Source organism: Pelecanus crispus, chromosome 9 (assembly GCF_030463565.1).
Source record: "Pelecanus crispus isolate bPelCri1 chromosome 9, bPelCri1.pri, whole genome shotgun sequence".
Taxonomy (NCBI): domain Eukaryota; kingdom Metazoa; phylum Chordata; class Aves; order Pelecaniformes; family Pelecanidae; genus Pelecanus; species Pelecanus crispus.
In genome coordinates this window covers 32,232,834-32,248,922 of record NC_134651.1, presented here as the reverse complement: position 1 = coordinate 32,248,922, position 16,089 = coordinate 32,232,834, and the positions used below count along the sequence as shown (strand labels likewise).

At 59.6% G+C, this 16,089-nt stretch overlaps 3 protein-coding genes across 3 annotated transcripts; all 3 read right to left on the bottom strand.

The window, feature by feature from the left end:
• Window positions 1-2,983: 2,983 nt before the first annotated feature.
• On the bottom strand, window positions 2,984-4,868 carry LRRC26 (leucine rich repeat containing 26). Its single transcript, XM_009489910.2, has 2 exons — window positions 4,217-4,868; window positions 2,984-3,264 (listed from the first exon to the last, which is right to left on the bottom strand). The coding sequence occupies exons 1-2, from the start codon at window positions 4,758-4,760 to the stop codon at window positions 2,984-2,986; spliced, it is 825 nt and encodes a 274-aa protein (XP_009488185.2). The 5' UTR covers window positions 4,761-4,868.
• A 3,921-nt stretch (window positions 4,869-8,789) lies between these two features.
• Window positions 8,790-9,296, bottom strand: RNF224 (ring finger protein 224). Its single transcript, XM_009489911.2, has one exon. It carries the CDS (start codon window positions 9,294-9,296, stop codon window positions 8,790-8,792), a length of 507 nt encoding a protein of 168 aa, XP_009488186.2.
• Window positions 9,297-15,300: 6,004 nt separating this feature from the next.
• On the bottom strand, window positions 15,301-15,684 carry LOC104036336 (uncharacterized). Its single transcript, XM_009489908.1, has one exon. The coding sequence runs from the start codon at window positions 15,682-15,684 to the stop codon at window positions 15,301-15,303; it is 384 nt and encodes a 127-aa protein (XP_009488183.1).
• Window positions 15,685-16,089: the final 405 nt, after the last annotated feature.

The window sequence follows — 16,089 nt, the reverse complement described above, 5'->3', positions numbered from 1 at the left end:
CCTTCCTCCTCTCAAGCGTATGTGCCCATGTGCCAGCATCCCTGAGCACCCTCCCCGTGGGCGCTGTGAGTGGGTACAGAGACACCAGCATCGGGGAAGCATCTGGCACCAGCCAGGCTGGTGATGAGCAGCTACAAGCACGCGCACGGGCAACTTTGCATCCATCCTCCTGCAGAGGTGGAAAACCCACCTGCAATGTGGTACCAAGCCCCAGCAGCATGAACTGCCTTCTCCTTGCCCCAGTCGAGCAGATGGGGCTTCCCTCTGAGGGTTGGCAGCCTCTGCAGGCAGGATTTTCACACGGCAGCTGAGGTTTGTGAGCATCGTCCCACTGACTGCAGTGGCTCCATCAAGTTCATTGCGCTCCAACTGAGAAATTGGACCCATTTTACTTTATACATCAATGTAACATTAATACCAAGTTTTTGCAAGAGCTCAGTAAAGTCTACACTGGTTCATGAAGTGGTTTATTCCAGTGCTGTTTGCCTCTTTCCATCTCTGCCTTCTGGCAAAGCTGGCAGGGAGCCCCACGCTGATTCAGAGCCTCACCCAGCACTGCTGCAGGGTTTGCAAACAGTAAAAAGAGGCGCAGCAGGGAGGGAAGGAAAAGCCAGCAAGGAGAAAGGCCAGGAGCTGCAGAGGAGACCGGGAGGGAAGAGGCATCACCATTCTGGGATGCCAGGCTGATGGACAGCCTGAAGAGCCAGTGTGGGGGGACAGACCTGGCAGCAGGGGGCTGGGGACATTCTGAAAACGTCCAAATGCCAGCACCATGCCAGCTGGCTCTCACCCACCTCCATCTGGGGGAAAATGGTCCCCTGCCACTGCTGTGCTCCCTGCTCCTGGGAGCCAGTGTGGGGCACTGTCACTGGGGGTAGCCTTTGGGATCAGAGGACCGACTGCAGGGATGAAAGCATCTGGGAAAGTCCCCGCATATCAGCCCATCCGTAGGGAGGTGCCCCGAGGGATTTGCAAAACAGAGAGGCAGCTCCCCTTGGCTGAACTGAAGCAACATCACTCATTCACACCATACTGCCCATGTGCTGAGACCACCAGCCCAACCTCATGGACAATCTGGGAGGAGGAGTGGGGCTCAGGCAGCCATGCAGGATGACAAGCAAGGTCCTAGCTCCAAATGGGAAGCCCAGGCCTTCTTGGGAAGGACTGAGTGCTGTCACTAGAGAGGGTCTAGGAGAGCTGGGATTGCTCCTGTGAAAGGTACCATGCAAGGGGCTGATCTTGGCAGAGGTCCTGCAGCCATCCTGGGTGCAAGGCTGGTAGCACTGCTTTCACCAGCTCCCTGCAGCCATCACACCCCTCGCTGGGAAGAGCCATCACAGGAATTGCTGAGTGGGAATGGAGCAGTGTGGCAGCACTCTGGGTTGGTTTCTCTCTTGAATATAAAAATAGGAGCAAGGCACAACTGAAGTGACATTTGGTTTATTCTCTGCATGATTTATTTAACTCTTGCTAAGAGCTTGCCAAAGGATGCATTGACCCCCACCACATTCCTGGCTTGTCCTGCAGCTCTTGCAAGAGACTGAGCGAACAGGGGGAGGCTGGTAGCCACAGTCATCTCATTGTGGCTCTTACTGCTTTGCAATGGGTAAGAACTCATGCCAGAAGGGGCTGTTGCTCCTCCTTGAGAGATGCTTTTGTCACCCCAACTTGTGCTTTCCTCTGGAGCACAGCTCTAGCTCCTTCCAGGCTATCTCCCAGTATGCTCACTAAGCATTTCCATGCAATGCAGGGGAGAAGTGTTTCCACAGGGAAGAGCATGAGGCGGCAGAGCAGGGAGATGCAGGGGCAGCCCCAGCCTCTTTTTGTGAGTGATGGGAGGTGAGGCAGCAGCAAGGGCTGCAGGCTCTGTGCTGTAAACTCACATGGGCTTTTTTGTCCCCACTCCCATCAGTGAGCTAACCCTAGACCTTGGCCTTGGATGAGCTTTAGCCTAGGGGAAAAGCTATTGTAGAAGGAACCACTGTGCAGCCTCACCCATCCTTTGGCAGCCCCTTTGCTAAATCACATCAGTTGGAGTTCAAGGCTTTGTCTTTTTCCAACCCTCACCCTAAACCTCAGCCTCACCCTAGATCTTGGTTGTTGGCTGAGCCTTCTCAGCACCAGCAGCCCTGTCTCAAGGAAAAAACACTATCAAAAGAAACATTCTGCAACCTGCCCTGTCCTTAGGCAGCACATGGAAGGGTCTGAGGCTTTCTGAAAGTCCCATGGAGTGCCCCAAAAGCACCCAGAGATCTTCAGGTGCACCAAAAAGCATGTGGAGAGCTCTGGAGCACACCAAAAGGCAAACCAGTGCATGTCAGGACACAAAAAGCCAAATGGATGGCATTTGGATGCACAAAAAACCAAGCCAAGGGGTTCTGAGGGCATGGAAAGGCATGCTGAGGCTTCCAGGGTCACTGAATGGCAGATGGGGAGTGCTTGGGGCACCAAAAGGCCCAAGGAGGGCTTTGGGACAAACTGAAAGACATGCAGAGGCTCCTGGGCTGCACCAAAAGGCAAATGGAGACTCCTGTAGTGCACTGAAAGGCACCCAGAGGAATATGGTGTGTCCTGAGATACACACAGGGGCTCCCAGAAAGCACCAAAAGGCACACAGAGGCATACGTGCATCCTGAAATGCACACTGAGGCCCCTGGGCAGCAGAAGGGGCAGGGCAGGGTGAGCTGGAGAAAAAGGATCACCTCACCCCCCTGGGAAGGGGATGTGCAGGTCTGAGGGTGGCCTTGGGGAGCCTCCCAAAACACTGAGAGCAGCCGCCGTCCGACTGTGCTCTGCAGGGGGGCTGATCTGGAGGCTGCTCCCCCTGGCAGTGGAGCAAATGGAGCTTGCCACCTTCTTGGGGGACTCTGGGAGGAGGAATATTTCCACAAAGAGAGCATCCTCTCACTGGTCCACAGGGAAATGTTTGCAACAGCAGGGTGTAGACACTTGGAGAAGGGCATGGACCACAGCCCACATGGGGCTAAAGCCTGGTCACCCTGCCCCAGCGGCCCCTACAGGTGCGGGGTCTCCTCCAGAAGTGGGATTCCCTGCGCAGGTTGTGGTAAACAATTATGATGGAACCCATGACGGTGCAGAAGAAGATGCTCGCCACGAAGGAGAAGGGGCCAATGATCAAGAAGGCGATGTAGTGCTGGGCGGACAGTGAGGTCTTGTGGCATTGCCTGAAGGACTCATTCCCAAAGGCCATGATTGGATACTTGCTCAGCTGCTCTGGGACTCTGCACAGTAGCAAATTCTTCTCTGGAAAAGAAAAGCAGTGCTGATGGGCACACTGGGCAGCTGGGACAAGGCAGGTGTCAAGGACAGAGGGGATGGCAAGTCTGTATGGGACAGATGGGACCAGGGAAGGAGGACAGGGGCCAGGTTGACCAAGATAGCCCAGGGCAGGGTACAAAGAAGGGGAGCAGTGAGGGTTCAGGGCTCATCTATGTCCTGCACCCTGAGGAGTGTGACAGGATAGGGAGGTGGGCGCAGTGCTGGAGAGGGCACTGGAAAATGGGTTTGGGGCAGGATAGCGTGGAGCACGACAGTAGATGGGGCAGGCAAGGTGGTGGGCCTGGTTCCCAGGGGACAGATGTGAAGACCAGTGTGCAGCCAGCCTGGAGATGCCACAGAAGGTCCCAGCCAGTATGAATGACAGGTGTGCACCCAAGCTGGAAGCAAGCAGGAGTGGGTGGCAGCAGAGGGAGAGACCTCGCTGGCAGATCTGTCTCTCACTAAGGTTCACAGGGAAAGAAATGCACTATCAGACCCATGTTCATGAAGGCACTGGGTCCTGGCCAAGTCAGCAGTGATGCCCACCCTGACACACAGGCTCATCTTGCCCTCTCAGGTGCCCATTGCCCAGCTTGCCTTGCTCTTGCTGTGTTAGGACTGGTGCCACTGCTGGGGACAGCACTGAGTGCCCATTGCTGGGCCATTGCCCAGCCCTCCTCTCCAGGCAATCCCTGCTGGTGATCAAGGGTGGGTACCAGGGACCAGATCCAGGGATGCATCCACCCAAGCAAACACAGGAGCTACAATAGCCTGGGGACAGATCCTGGGGAACCTCGCCATACCCCACAGGAACCGACCACATGAGCACACGGCCGGCTGGCGGCCAGGGTGCTGGGCCCTGCCCCAGTCCCAATAGGGTGACCAGCCAGTGTGGAGTGCATGGGGGGCTTGGGGACATGGTCCTCCAGGCACTCACCTCGTACTTTTTCCCTGTTGTGGCTGAGCCAGCGCCAGAGGGGAAGGATGCCGCAGCTGCACACCCAGGGGTTGTCCTGCAGGAGGAGGGTTTGGAGCTGGGGCAGGGCACGAAGCACCCCGGGCTCCAGCTCTCCGAGCCTGTTGCTGCCCAGGTTAAGCGTGGCCAGGCTGGTGAGGGGCAGGAAGGTTTCAGGGGTCAGCAGAGTTAGGTAGTTGTTGCTGAGGTCCAGCTCCTGCAGAGCCCCCAGTCCCACCAGCGCCTGGCTGTGGATCAGCTCCAGGTGGTTGTGGGGCAAGCTGAGCAGCAGCAGCCCCGGAAGGGGAGGGAAGGATCGCGGTCCCAGCACGGTGATGAAGTTGTAGCCGAGCCACAGGGTGCTGGTGTTGGCTGACAGGCTCTGCGGCACCTCGCGGAGGGCGTGCTTGCTGCAGTCCACCTCCCCTGCAGAGCAGCGGCAGGCAGCGGGGCAGGCCAGCGAGGGCAGCGGGCGCAGGAGAAGCAGGCAAGCCAGTACGGTGCTAGGGCCCCTCCAGCAGCCCATGGCTGCCCACCGAGGTGGTGAGAGCTCCTCAACCTCCGGTGCCAGGATTTTCCCACGACAGGACCCCTAGTGCCTGTCGCCTTGCCCAGCCACCTGTCCCTGCCTGGCACCCTTGGGTCAGCCCTACGCAGCCGTACGCATTCCCCTGCTCACCACCCTGTCTGCAAACCCGGAGCAGGTTGCGCTCCTGGCCCCAGTTTTCCTTGGGGTGGAGCTGCACTTTTTTCAGCAAATATTTTTGCAGTGATGCCTGCCCTGGCAAGGTGTGGAGCCGTGCCCTTGTCCCTCCCTCTGCCAGGCACTGCTCCAGCCAGGTAAGCAGCCAGCTCTCTGCAGCCTGGGATTAAATTCTTGTGTGCACTGCAGGCTGGAGAACTAGAAAAAAGCAAAACCAGACCCATCTCTTGGCCTCCATCCTCCCCATGGGGCACCCCGCATGGGTGTGCTGCCTTATCAGCCATGTATAGAGGGGTGTATGGATCCAGGACCCCCATAGCTTGCTGGAGTGAGACAAAGCTTAAATCATACCACCAGCAGGTCTAACCCCATCTTCTGTGCTGGCCCACCATGCCCAGAGGTCCTCAATGGGGAGCTCTGCTAGGAGCCATGGGCCATCCCGCTGAGCCCAGCCCTTGGCCGGGCTCTGTTTGCCCCTCGCAGGAGACCACAAGCCATGCCAAAATGAGGAGGGTTGGGATGTGAGTCCCATGGGCCATCCTCCTCCTCCCCAGCAGGATCACATGTCTGCGTGCACACTGGGGGACTCCACATAAGAAGGCATGGGAAAGGTGAGCTCACTGTGCTTCAGCTGCCCAAAACTTGTTTACCCTCACCCCAGCAGAGCAGCGCCGGTTTGAGAGGGCTCAAAGTCTGCCTCCACCCTGTTTGCACCTGCTCTGGTTTCACAGCTGCCTGAAGCCTCACAGCGGAAGGCTGGAGAGGAGTGGTGTCACTTCCCAGCACCCACCATCTCTGGCAGAGCTCAGTGGACAACAGGGGACCAGGGGACATGGCTAGTAGCACCTCATCCCACCCGCAGGCTGGCATGGGGGCCTGGAGCGGAGACACCATCCTCCATTCACACCTTTGCAGCTCCTGTCCCATTTGGGACCCCAGCAGTCATGGTCCCAGAGGAATCCCTGGCACCTCTGTCCCACAGCTAAAGGGCTGGAAGGGCAGCAAGGCAGCACGTGCCTGTGCCCCAGGCCAGGACCAGGATGTTCCCAAATCTGGGGCAGAAGCAGCAGGCAGGAGGTTTATTAATAGCATCCAGAAGAGCTTTGGTTTGTTTATCTATCCTGCAGCAAACTCGGTTTGCTGCATTAATCCCCATCTGGAAATAATTCAGAGGCATCCTCCAGCCCAGCCCTGAAGCAGGGCACAAACCTGCAGCCACATGGAGCTGCAGCACCAGCTCATCCTGCCAGCAGCTGTGGGCTATATGGGCAGACGAAATTTTAGGGTGCCCTGTCCCAAAATGCTGTTCCTCCCCAGGGGTTGCATTGCCCACCATCTGCAGCTACCTGGGATCAGGTGAGAAGTGCAAAATTCATTGGAAAAAAAAATATATTAAAAGCAAGGCCATTTCCAGCTTTTGTGCTCAGAGAGCCCAGGAGGCTGCAAACCCATCTCAGCTCCTTCCATGGCATGTGGCAAGAGAGATGTCCCCAGTGTCCTGTCTGCCGGGGACACCAGCGAAGCATAGGGCTGGTGCTGGTTGTGCCTGGCCCTGCTCCTGTTTTGCATGCATTGTCTGCACCCCACTGCAATCGCCGGCTGGTGACCCTTCAGGGTCCTGAACCCCAGCAGAGCCATCACTGTCCCTTCACGCACACTACCAGCACTCTGCAGGAAGAGCCCAGGTCCCCATCCCCAGCCAGACAGCACTCACCAGTGCCCTGCTCCCCCACTGCAATGCCTCCTCCTACGGTTTTGGGCTCTGTGCAGAACAGCGCAGCGTGGCCCCAGGGCCAGCACCAGGACAGGCTGCTCCAAGCATCTGGTCTGCAAGGACAGCTTAGGGGGCCTGTGCTGACCGATGGAGGAGTCCCCCAAGGCACAGGGCTCTACACCAGCCCTGCTCTGGCCAAGGGGTGTAAATCAGGGTGCCCAGCCAGCATGCCAAGACCGTTCCCACAATGAAGTGATGGAGGGACAGATCAACTCTTTCAGATACCAGCCACTGGCTGGGAGCAGCAGGGACACAAGCAGAGCAATACTTCAAGGGCCAAGCTTCACAGCTTGGTTCTGGTGCTGGGGGGATGCAGTGGAGCAGGGGTGGGAGCACTGAGGCAAGGACCTGAGGCTAGGGACAGGGAGCCATGGGTCTTTGTCACCCTCCACCACTGGAAATCTGGGCTCCAAGGTGGTGGGCTGAGCACAGAGTCCTGCTGGCACCTTTGTATGGAGCCATGCCTGGGGTAGGGATGGGCCTTTCCCAGACTCTTCCCACCACCCACCATGGACTATTGGGCAGAAATGAAGATAGAGGGGAAGGTGCTTTAAGACTCTGTGTTAGCTTTTATCCCGTCCTTGAACGCTTTAATTTATTACATGTTTCCTTGTAATTAAAAATCCAAGGCAGGCAGATGCACACCCCATGGAGTCTCTGAACCACACCACACTTCTGCTGTCCCCCCTGGGCATCTCTGCCCTGGGGCATCCCTGGTGGCAATGCTCGCATGGCTGGAGCTCCCCAGGTTGTGGTCTCCTGAGAACATTTCAGCTCTAACTTTTTTATGGCAGGTGACACCAAGTGGCAGAATTGTGCATGGGCACTGTGCATGGTGTGGGTGCTGAGCAAGGCATAGGTGCTGTGCACAGGGTGGGTGCTGTGCATGGGGTAGGCACTGGACTCCTCTGGCTGCAGCCGTGAAACCCAGTACAGGGGACATCCAAGGACCAGGCCTGCCCAGGGGGCACGAGATCACTGCTGGCCCCAGGGAGGCGCAGGCTGGGGTCCACTGCTGAACCCTGAGGGGCAGCATGCAGTGCCTGATGCTGGGATATTACAAGAGCTCATAAACTGCATTGAAAACAGATGCAGAAAATGGGCTCTGAGGAAGGACCACAAGAGCTGCTCAGGCAACCCCAAGCCCTGCCCAAGAACTGTATTAGTATCACCCTGGTGCACCCCAGTCCTCCCCATTTGGCCTCTGTTAAACCCACACACAGTTGTTTGGGCTCTCATCCTTGCACCCCTAGTTTGGAGTCAGGTAGGGAAAGCCATGCAAAGACACAACCTGGAAAAACAGCAGGGGGGCTTCTGTACAGGCTGCATGTAGGTATGCAGGCAGGGAGGTGGGGAGAGCATCAGGTAGGAAAACCAAACCTCGCACAAGCCATGGAGCACAAGGCCAAGCAGGAGCTCCCAGAGGCTCTGTCATCCTCAATTTCAACTGTCCAGCTACCCCAATGCCCAAATTTCTCATGCAAATGGCCAACAGAGCAAACACTTAAAGGACAGCAATCTGTCAGGGCAGGTCACTTCTCCCCATCATGCCCCCACCACAGGCAGGGCTTGCCCTGGGCTAGCCTGAGGCTTACGGACAAATACAGCCACGACATGAAGCCCAGCAGGGCCAACAGAGAGTTGTTTAATAGGCATGAAGCTTTCAGGGTGCTGGACACAGTCAGTGGAGCATCACTCTGTTGCTGAGCTGTGCCAAGTTCCTGTGTCCCCTTGTCTGGGAGATGCTTGGTGGATGTGTCCCTGCTGCAAAGCCATGTGCACAGAGAAGCTGGGCATGAGCAAGCCCTGGGCCAGGGACCAGGAGACATCCGTGATGGCTGGACCAGGTTTCTGAGTTGTCAGAGGGGTGGGTGGGCAGAATGAAGGGGTGGGGGCATCCTCATCCCCCCTGTTGCACCCCAAATCCTGGCAGGATGGACAGCAAGCCCTTCCCAGGCTGCCAGCACAGCTACTGTCCTATGTGGGTCTGGGGCATGGCCGGGGTCCCCAAAAATGCTCTCAGACTGTACCCGAGGAGCTCAGCTGCCCGTGCACCGCTGGCAGCCCCCTCCTCCCACTCAGCTCTCGAAGGCTGCTGTCACCCCACAGCACATGCACGACTGGCAGCAGCTGCGTCGGGGGAATGGTGCCAGGGGCACTGCTCCTTGGCACAGCCCCGCCGGCTGCTGGGTGACTGCCTTCTCTTTGCACAAGTCCTTGGTGGCTGAGTCAGGCTGGGACCTGCCAGCCACCCGGGGATGCTCCTTGTCAGCCTTGATGGCGAGGAAGGTGGCCAAGTCGAGGTCGAGCATGGTGACACCACCACGTGGCGTGGGTGTATTTTGGCGGCACTGCGGGCAGGGGATCCAGCGCTGCTCGTTGGCAACAGCGTCGAGGCGTTTCAGGCAGGCTTGGCAGAAGGTATGGCCGCAGTAGAGCCGGCGTGGCAGCCGGCTGCACAGGTCATAGGAGGAGTAGCAGATGATGCACTCAACCTGCTGGCTGCCGCGGCTCGGGGTGCATGAGTGTGCCGTGACACATGGCCCTGTGTCCTCTTCCCGGGGGCTGCTGCTGGCCTGGGACATGCTGGGGAGGGGAGGGCGAGAGGAGCTGTCAGACCCATGGCCAAGGTGTAGGTTGCCACCTCTAAGTGCATCTGATGTGTGGGAGATGTGGAGACCAGCCCCACATGGTGGGTTCCCAGGGGCATCAGGCTCCCTGCCCGACGTCCCTGCCTGCCCCATGTACAGACCTGACTAGAAAAGCAGGACCTTGCCACTACAGATGGCTCTGCCTGCATCCGAGAGGGGTGCATTTTCCCTGGTGCTACCACTGCATCTCTGCTGGGAGCTCTGCCAAATGCCCCTTGTGTCTTGTGGGGGATCGGGCCTGGCTGGACCTCAGCAGCCTGCCTGGGCTCTGGGTTGGTGAGGAACGTGGAGTGGGCAGGAGCGTGTCAGCCAGGTTGGCAGGGGAGCAGCGCCCAGAGGACCAGGCCGTGCCACAGCCCTGCTCCTCGCCTGCCCCAGACTGTGCCGGGCCGCCATCAGGGGACGGGCACACAGGCTGACAGGGAGCAGTTGAGGGGTCCAGCCTCATCTTAAGGAGGTCTGGTACCCACCAGAATATTTGCAAACCTCTCCTGGAGGCCACCAAGACCCCAGTCCCTCTCCATGGGTGACCCCAAGCATTTTGATATACACAGGCATCCCTCCCCTCCTCCCCTGTCCCCCATCCCTACCTGTCCTGAGATGCTCCCCCCAGGCCCTCAGGGGAGGTGGCAGAAGGTCTGCACCATCCCAGGGGGCTGCAGCAGTCCCATGGGGAGCATGGGGGGCCCGAGCTGCCAGCAGCTCCCCAGCCAGGTTCCGGCAGCTGCTGGTGGCTGTGGCAGTGGGAAGGGGCTCACCTTTCGGGGACAGGCGTGCCATCGGATCTGCTGCCAGGAAGACAAGGCTGGGAGATTGGGTTACAAGCACCCGAATAACAAAGACCTTTGAAATCTAAGCCCCAGGAGCAGTCATTAACCATCCGTCTCTGCTTCATTAGCAGAAGAAACTGTCCACGTGAGGCCAAGTTGCCCTGGGCTTCGCTGTGGGTGGAGAGGGCTTGGACATTGGCTGTACCTGGGCAGCAGTGGCAGAGTCTTCCACATCCTCGGCCACCCCCCATGGCCAGGAACATCTGGGCAGATGTTGGCCAGCAGACACACCCCATTGCACTCCAGCCCACACATCCCCAGGTGGTCTGGGCTGTGGGGACGGCTGCGACCAGAGCGGGAGGGCACAGCGAGGCTCCAGGTTCGTGGGGGTGGAGGGGCTGGGGCTGGTGCAGGGACACCAAGGCTCTAGCTTGGTCCGAGCTGGCAGTGCCCATGTGTGGGGTGTTGCTCCTCGTCCGGTGCCTGGGGGTGACCACTGCCACAGACACAACTGTGACCTGCCTCTGCTCTTCCAGCTGGGGCTGCAGGCCCTCATGTTGGGGGCTGAGTTACCCTCAGCTCTGCCAGGGATGATGCTCATCACCAGGCTGGGGATTGCCCAGCACTCCTCGGTGACACCTGCAAGGTTCATGCCGATGCATGACACAGGGGAGGTGACAGCACCAGGGGTGGTAGCAGGCTCAGTCCCCACAGCTGCCAGCCCCTGCACAGCCCTCAGTCCAGCAGCAATGTACAGAGGGTGTTCCAAGCAGGGGAAGATTTAAAACAGGGAGTGTGGTAGGGGAACAGATCCTGGACCCAGGATCCTGGAGGAGAAAAGCACATCCTGGAGCAATGGCAGGGGCTGCCAGGACACCCAGCACTTCTGCATGGGAGCAGGAGAGGGCAGCAGCTCCTGCTCCAGGCAGGAGCAAGCAGCAATGCAGGCAGGGAGTCAGGCAGTGCTCTCCTGTGCTGTCTGCTTACCAAACATTTCAGCAGCCCTCGTGCCATGTTTCCAGCACTCCTCAGCAGCAAGAACTGGGGGGGTTAGAGACCAAGACCTCATAGGGTCACAGGGCTCTGCAGAAAATCTCAACCCCTTGATGGGGTCTTGGGAACAAGGCAGCAGAGCCAGCAGCACAGCACCTTTGGGGCACAGTGGCCGTATCCTGACACAGGATCCTGATACATCCTCTGTCACAGGTTTCCCCAGGCAGCATACACGGGGTGTGTCTGCCCATGGGTCCCCAAGCACAGGGATGACACACCATGGCAGCGCTTTGCCCTCCGCTTGCCAGGCTGGCAGCAGGCAAGGGATGGCAGGGCGGTCTGCTTGGCATGGGGCTGTGCCAAGGACCTCGGTTTTGGCCAAACCCACCGGCTGAGGTGGGGGCAAGGGCCATGTGCCCCGGGGCAGATCAGGAACCAGCTGCGTGGGATTCCTGCTGTGCCCTGACATCTCGGTATCACCCTGCATGCCTGTGGGGTGGGTGGCAGCACCCTGGATGCCGGCAGCCAGGGCAGAGCTAGCTCCCTCATGGACACGGTGTGCTCCCTCCAAGGGCGTGTGCCCAGGGATGTGCATGCAGCCTGGGGATGTCTGGGCATGTCTGGGCATGTCCCAAAGCTGGCAAGAAGTCACTCTCCCACCCAAAGCACAGTGGTGGCCTGGCTTACCTGCCATGGGGCGAGGTACAGAGCAGGCAGGCATCAGTCCCTTTGGGCCCTAGGAAACCCTGCCCAAAAAGACTATACAGGTGAGAGGGATGAGCTTGGCTCCATGCACAACTGGGGGTAGCCCTGGCACTACCCAGGGGCAGTGACCCCTGCCTTGGCTGCCTCTCCTTGCAGAAATGTACACACACACACACACACACATCCTGCCTGCCCTCCTACCCTACTCCACCCCATCCATCCACTGCCCATCAGCTCTCGTGTCCCCCTCACAGATGCCAGCAGAGCTGCGTCCCATTGAGGGGTTGTGCCCAGCTGCCCTTGGCCACTTCTGCCCATTGCATGCAAGCCCCTGGTGCAGGGCTGTGTACCCCAGCTCACCTGCTCTGCACCCTGCAGGCAGGACTTGGGGTGGGGGGAGCCCTTGGTGACATGGGCTGTGCATCTGCCAAGCCACGCAGAGTGACACTGAGAGGCATGCTGCCTGAAACCAGCCTTTGGCCCCGGCTGGGGTCTGTGAGCCCTGTCAAAAGACCTGAATCTGGGCACAGGGAAGGCATATCTGCGATCAGCAGCGACATGCATGGGTGGAAAATGTCTTTTCTTGTTCCCAGGACTCACCCCCGAGAGCTGCAGGGACCTTTGGCACAGCAGGCCAGGGAGCAGCACCCTCAGGGGAGTGCAAAGGTCTAACCCAGATGAGCCAGAGCCATGCATACTATGGACGCAGGAGGTGGCAATCGCCCAGCAAAACCCTCTGCACCCCTGAGCACTCTCTGAAGATGAAATGCACCCAGGGAGCACCCATGGGACCCTGCATGCAGCTGCCTGTGTCACCCAGAGCCCCGTCGAGGTCTGGCACAGCATCCTGTGCCCTCCCCTGCTCACACCCACAGCTTTACTGCTGCCTCCAGCTTAATCATTGCCCTGATAATCTGGCAGGCAGCACTCTGCCTGGCCTCTCCCAGCTTGTTTGCCACGGCCCGAAGGTTAGGGATAGTGAAGGGCAGCAGTGACACACGGCACTGCTGGCAGATGCTGCACCCTGCCAGCGCCCTGCCTGGGCCAGGCCAGCACATCCCTCGCCCCTCAGCCCCCCTGCTGATGCCAGCCCCACTAGCCCCAGGGCTCTGCCAGAGGCGCCACACACCCCTCGGGAACAGTTTTCCCTCCCCAAGCCATGTTTGTCCCTGCAGAGCACGTCAGACCCCCAGGGCACCAAGCAGCCTCTGCGGGATGGGGGTTTCAGTCAAGGCAACGTGGTGACGCCATGTCCCTGCCCAGCCACACAGCGAGTGGGCTCTGTGGCAGGGCAGGGCTGGCGTCAGGGCCACGAAAGCAAACAAGGCGTGGATCTACCTGTTGCCATGCCAGCACTGCCCGCAGTCCAGGCAAGGCGAACAAGAGTGCTCCTTGTGCAGGGCAGGCAGCATGGGACTGTGTCCCTGCCAACCTCCTCCTACAGGCTGCACAGCCCCCGGCCACCCACCAGCATGGGACCTGGGCCAGAGAGAGGCGTCAAGGCAGCAGGGGCAAACTGGCAGGGCTCTGCCCTCCACCTCTGCCAAGCCACTGCTACCCCAGCCAAGAAGCTCCCAGGGGTGGTGGGATTTCAAGGGTGGCGGGCTTCCAGTCAGTGGTGGGTTCCTGGTGGTTGTGGGCTCCCAGTTCTGGTGGGATTTCAGTGGTGGTGTGCTCCTGGTGCTGGTGGGATCCCGGTGGTGGTGGGCTCCAAGCAGTGGTGAGCTCCAAGCAGCAGTGAGCTCCAAGCAGCGGTGAGCTCCAAGCAGCGGTGAGCTCCCAGCGGGGTGCAGCCAGCCAGGGCAGTGCCACAAAGCCCACCCAGCTGGCCCAGCCAGGAACCTACCCCTTCCCCAGCCCCTTCCAAAGCCGGGCTCTCTCTTTCCAAAAGACAGGACAGCCATCCAGCTTGGCAGGGTCAGACTGAGCGTGAGCCAGTGTCCCCAGGCAGGCAGGAACAGGCTGTACTGGAAACGCCTGGGCAAGGGGAGTATTGGGCCCAGGCCGGCAGCAGGGCAGCAGGCAGCAGCGAGCTGAAGAGCTCAGTGTGCCACTGCTGCTGCCACAAGACAGCAGTGCAACAGTTAAGCTTGGTGTTGAGGGGAGAGGAGAGGGCTGTGTACCTGCCAGGATAAGCAAGATAAGCAAGAAGTAACACAGGAATCCCAGAAAACCCAGGGCAGAGGGAAGAGGCGTACCTTGGCAGGGGAGGAGATGACTGTAATTTTATTTGCAGCACCCTGAAGTCATCTGCTAATACACATACTCTTTCCAAGCCCCTGCCCCTGCAGACCAGGCAGTTCCTGCAGCAGTCACGGTGCTTACGCAGCTGCTGCCTGGCAGCACGGCCGCCTGTGGGACACCAACACAACAGCAGGCTTGTTTCAGGTTGGCGGCGCCAGCCCTAGCCAAAAACCCAGCCTTGAGCCACCCCAGCACGCTGCGAAGAGACCAGCAGCCTTCTCACTTGCCTTCCTCGATGCCCAGGGGGTCACAGAAGGTGAACAATGGGGATCTGCATCCCAAACGGGGTGCCCTAGTGCTATCCTGCTGCTGGAGCGGGCTGGCCCTCTGCACTGGACCAGGCTCCAACGTGGTGTGGAGCCCTGAGCCAGATGCGGATGGGGCGAGGGCTTGTGCCCAGCACCCCACGAGCCTGGCAGGAGGAACCAAATGGGGCCAGGGGTTTCCTGGCACTGGGACGTTAACACCTGTACCCATGCTGTGCCATCAGGTGCTGCCCTGGGCTACTGCCCGGCACTCTGCCACGCTTTGTCTGTCTGTCCTTCCTGCCTCCTTCCCTCTGTCCCATGGGCAGTGTGGCAAGGAGGAGTGGTACCCAGCTGGAGCTTGGCACAGGGCACTGCTGCATCCCCATGATGCTGTGGGTGGGGGGACTGCTCAGTTCTGGGGCGGTGGGTCCCCATCCTGGCTGGGGGCATGTCCCTGGCTCGTCTCCACCAATCCAAGACAGCGATGATGATGCCCTCTTCTGCCATGCACACAGGGCTGCCATCATCCAAACCTACCCTCTGGCAGGTGGGCAATGCCTGCACCTTCCCCAGAATTGGAGGTTCCCAGCAAAGACAGACTGGCAGGGTCAGTGTACTGGATTGCAGGCTCAAAGTGCTGCCCCATCCCCAGTGTAGGCACTTCTCGGTGGCATCTGTGTTGGCACACATCATCCTCAAGGCTTCTGGGCCTTGGCGGGGCAGGGGGGACCCATCCTTCTCCCCCATGCCCCACACTAGGCTCTCAGGACCTGGCAGTTGCCCATCACCGGCGTATCTGGCTGCAGAGTTCAAGGGTGAAAAGCAACAGCAGAGTCCAGCCAGTGCCACCTCCCAGCTGCCAGCTCTGCCGAGTGCCAGGGCAGCTCCCCAGGGCTCCCAGGCCAGGCAGCCACGTCCTTACGGGGCCACTTGGCCCCATCCCATGGTCAGCACATCCCACAGGTGCAGCGAGGGCCCTTAGGAGATGACACAGCAGCACTTTCTGCAGCAGGGGCAGCACTTGCAGTAGCTGCATACCCTGCTGGCCTCCCGCTCCTGGCCCTTGGGTGGCTTGTCCAGGGTGACGGTGTAGAAGGAGTTGGGTGATTCCCCGTTGGACATCCTCAGGCTGGCATAGGGGTTGTAGGGACGGGACCAGGACTTCTCTGTGGAAATGGTCGGGCTGTTCCAGCTGCCAGCGGGGTCTGCCTGCTCCTCCACGCCATATGTGGGCACGGCTGCAGGGTTGGCAATGATGGTAGGCTCGTCCTTCAGGTAGCGAGTGATGAAGCTTTGCTGGAACTGGTCCCGCGGGATGTTGACGCTGGCGTAGGGGTTCTCCACGCTGACGCCGCGATCCATCTCCCCGCTCATCATCAGCACACGTGGCCTGGCTGGCATCGCCCACCTCCTGTGAGACAGAGACCCCATTAATCTGGTGTGCAGGGGGGTGTCAGTGCCACTAACCTGGTGTGCGGGGGGTGTCAGTGCTGGGGTTGTTCTCATGGCATGGGGAAGAGACCCCTGGCAGACCCCACTGGTTTGGGAGCAGGGTGCAGAGCTGTGTTCCCCCCTCCCTGCCAGCCCCAGGGGACCCCGACATGCAACCTGTACACTTTAGCCGTGTGGCCCTGACTGCAGAGCTGGGAGGGGAGGCAGGAGAGGGTGACACCTGGGCAGGGAGACATGGGGTGGGCAGGGTGCTGGGGGGCGGGAGGGAGTGCTGGGTGGGAGACAGGGTGCATGTAGGGCAGTGGGGTGGGGTAG

What these genes read in the sequence shown, in the direction of transcription:
- LRRC26 (XM_009489910.2), bottom strand. Translation starts at nt 4,760, where the DNA reads ATGGGCTGCTGGAGGGGCCCTAGCACCGTACTGGCTTGCCTGCTTCTC. An exon ending in CAACAGGGAAAAAGTACGAG is followed by an intron (nt 3,265 to 4,216) that starts GTGAGTGCCTGG and finishes TTTCTTTTCCAG; the next exon opens with AGAAGAATTTGCTACTGTGC.
- RNF224 (XM_009489911.2), bottom strand. Translation starts at nt 9,296, where the DNA reads ATGTCCCAGGCCAGCAGCAGCCCCCGGGAAGAGGACACAGGGCCATGT.
- LOC104036336 (XM_009489908.1), bottom strand. Translation starts at nt 15,684, where the DNA reads ATGGATCGCGGCGTCAGCGTGGAGAACCCCTACGCCAGCGTCAACATC.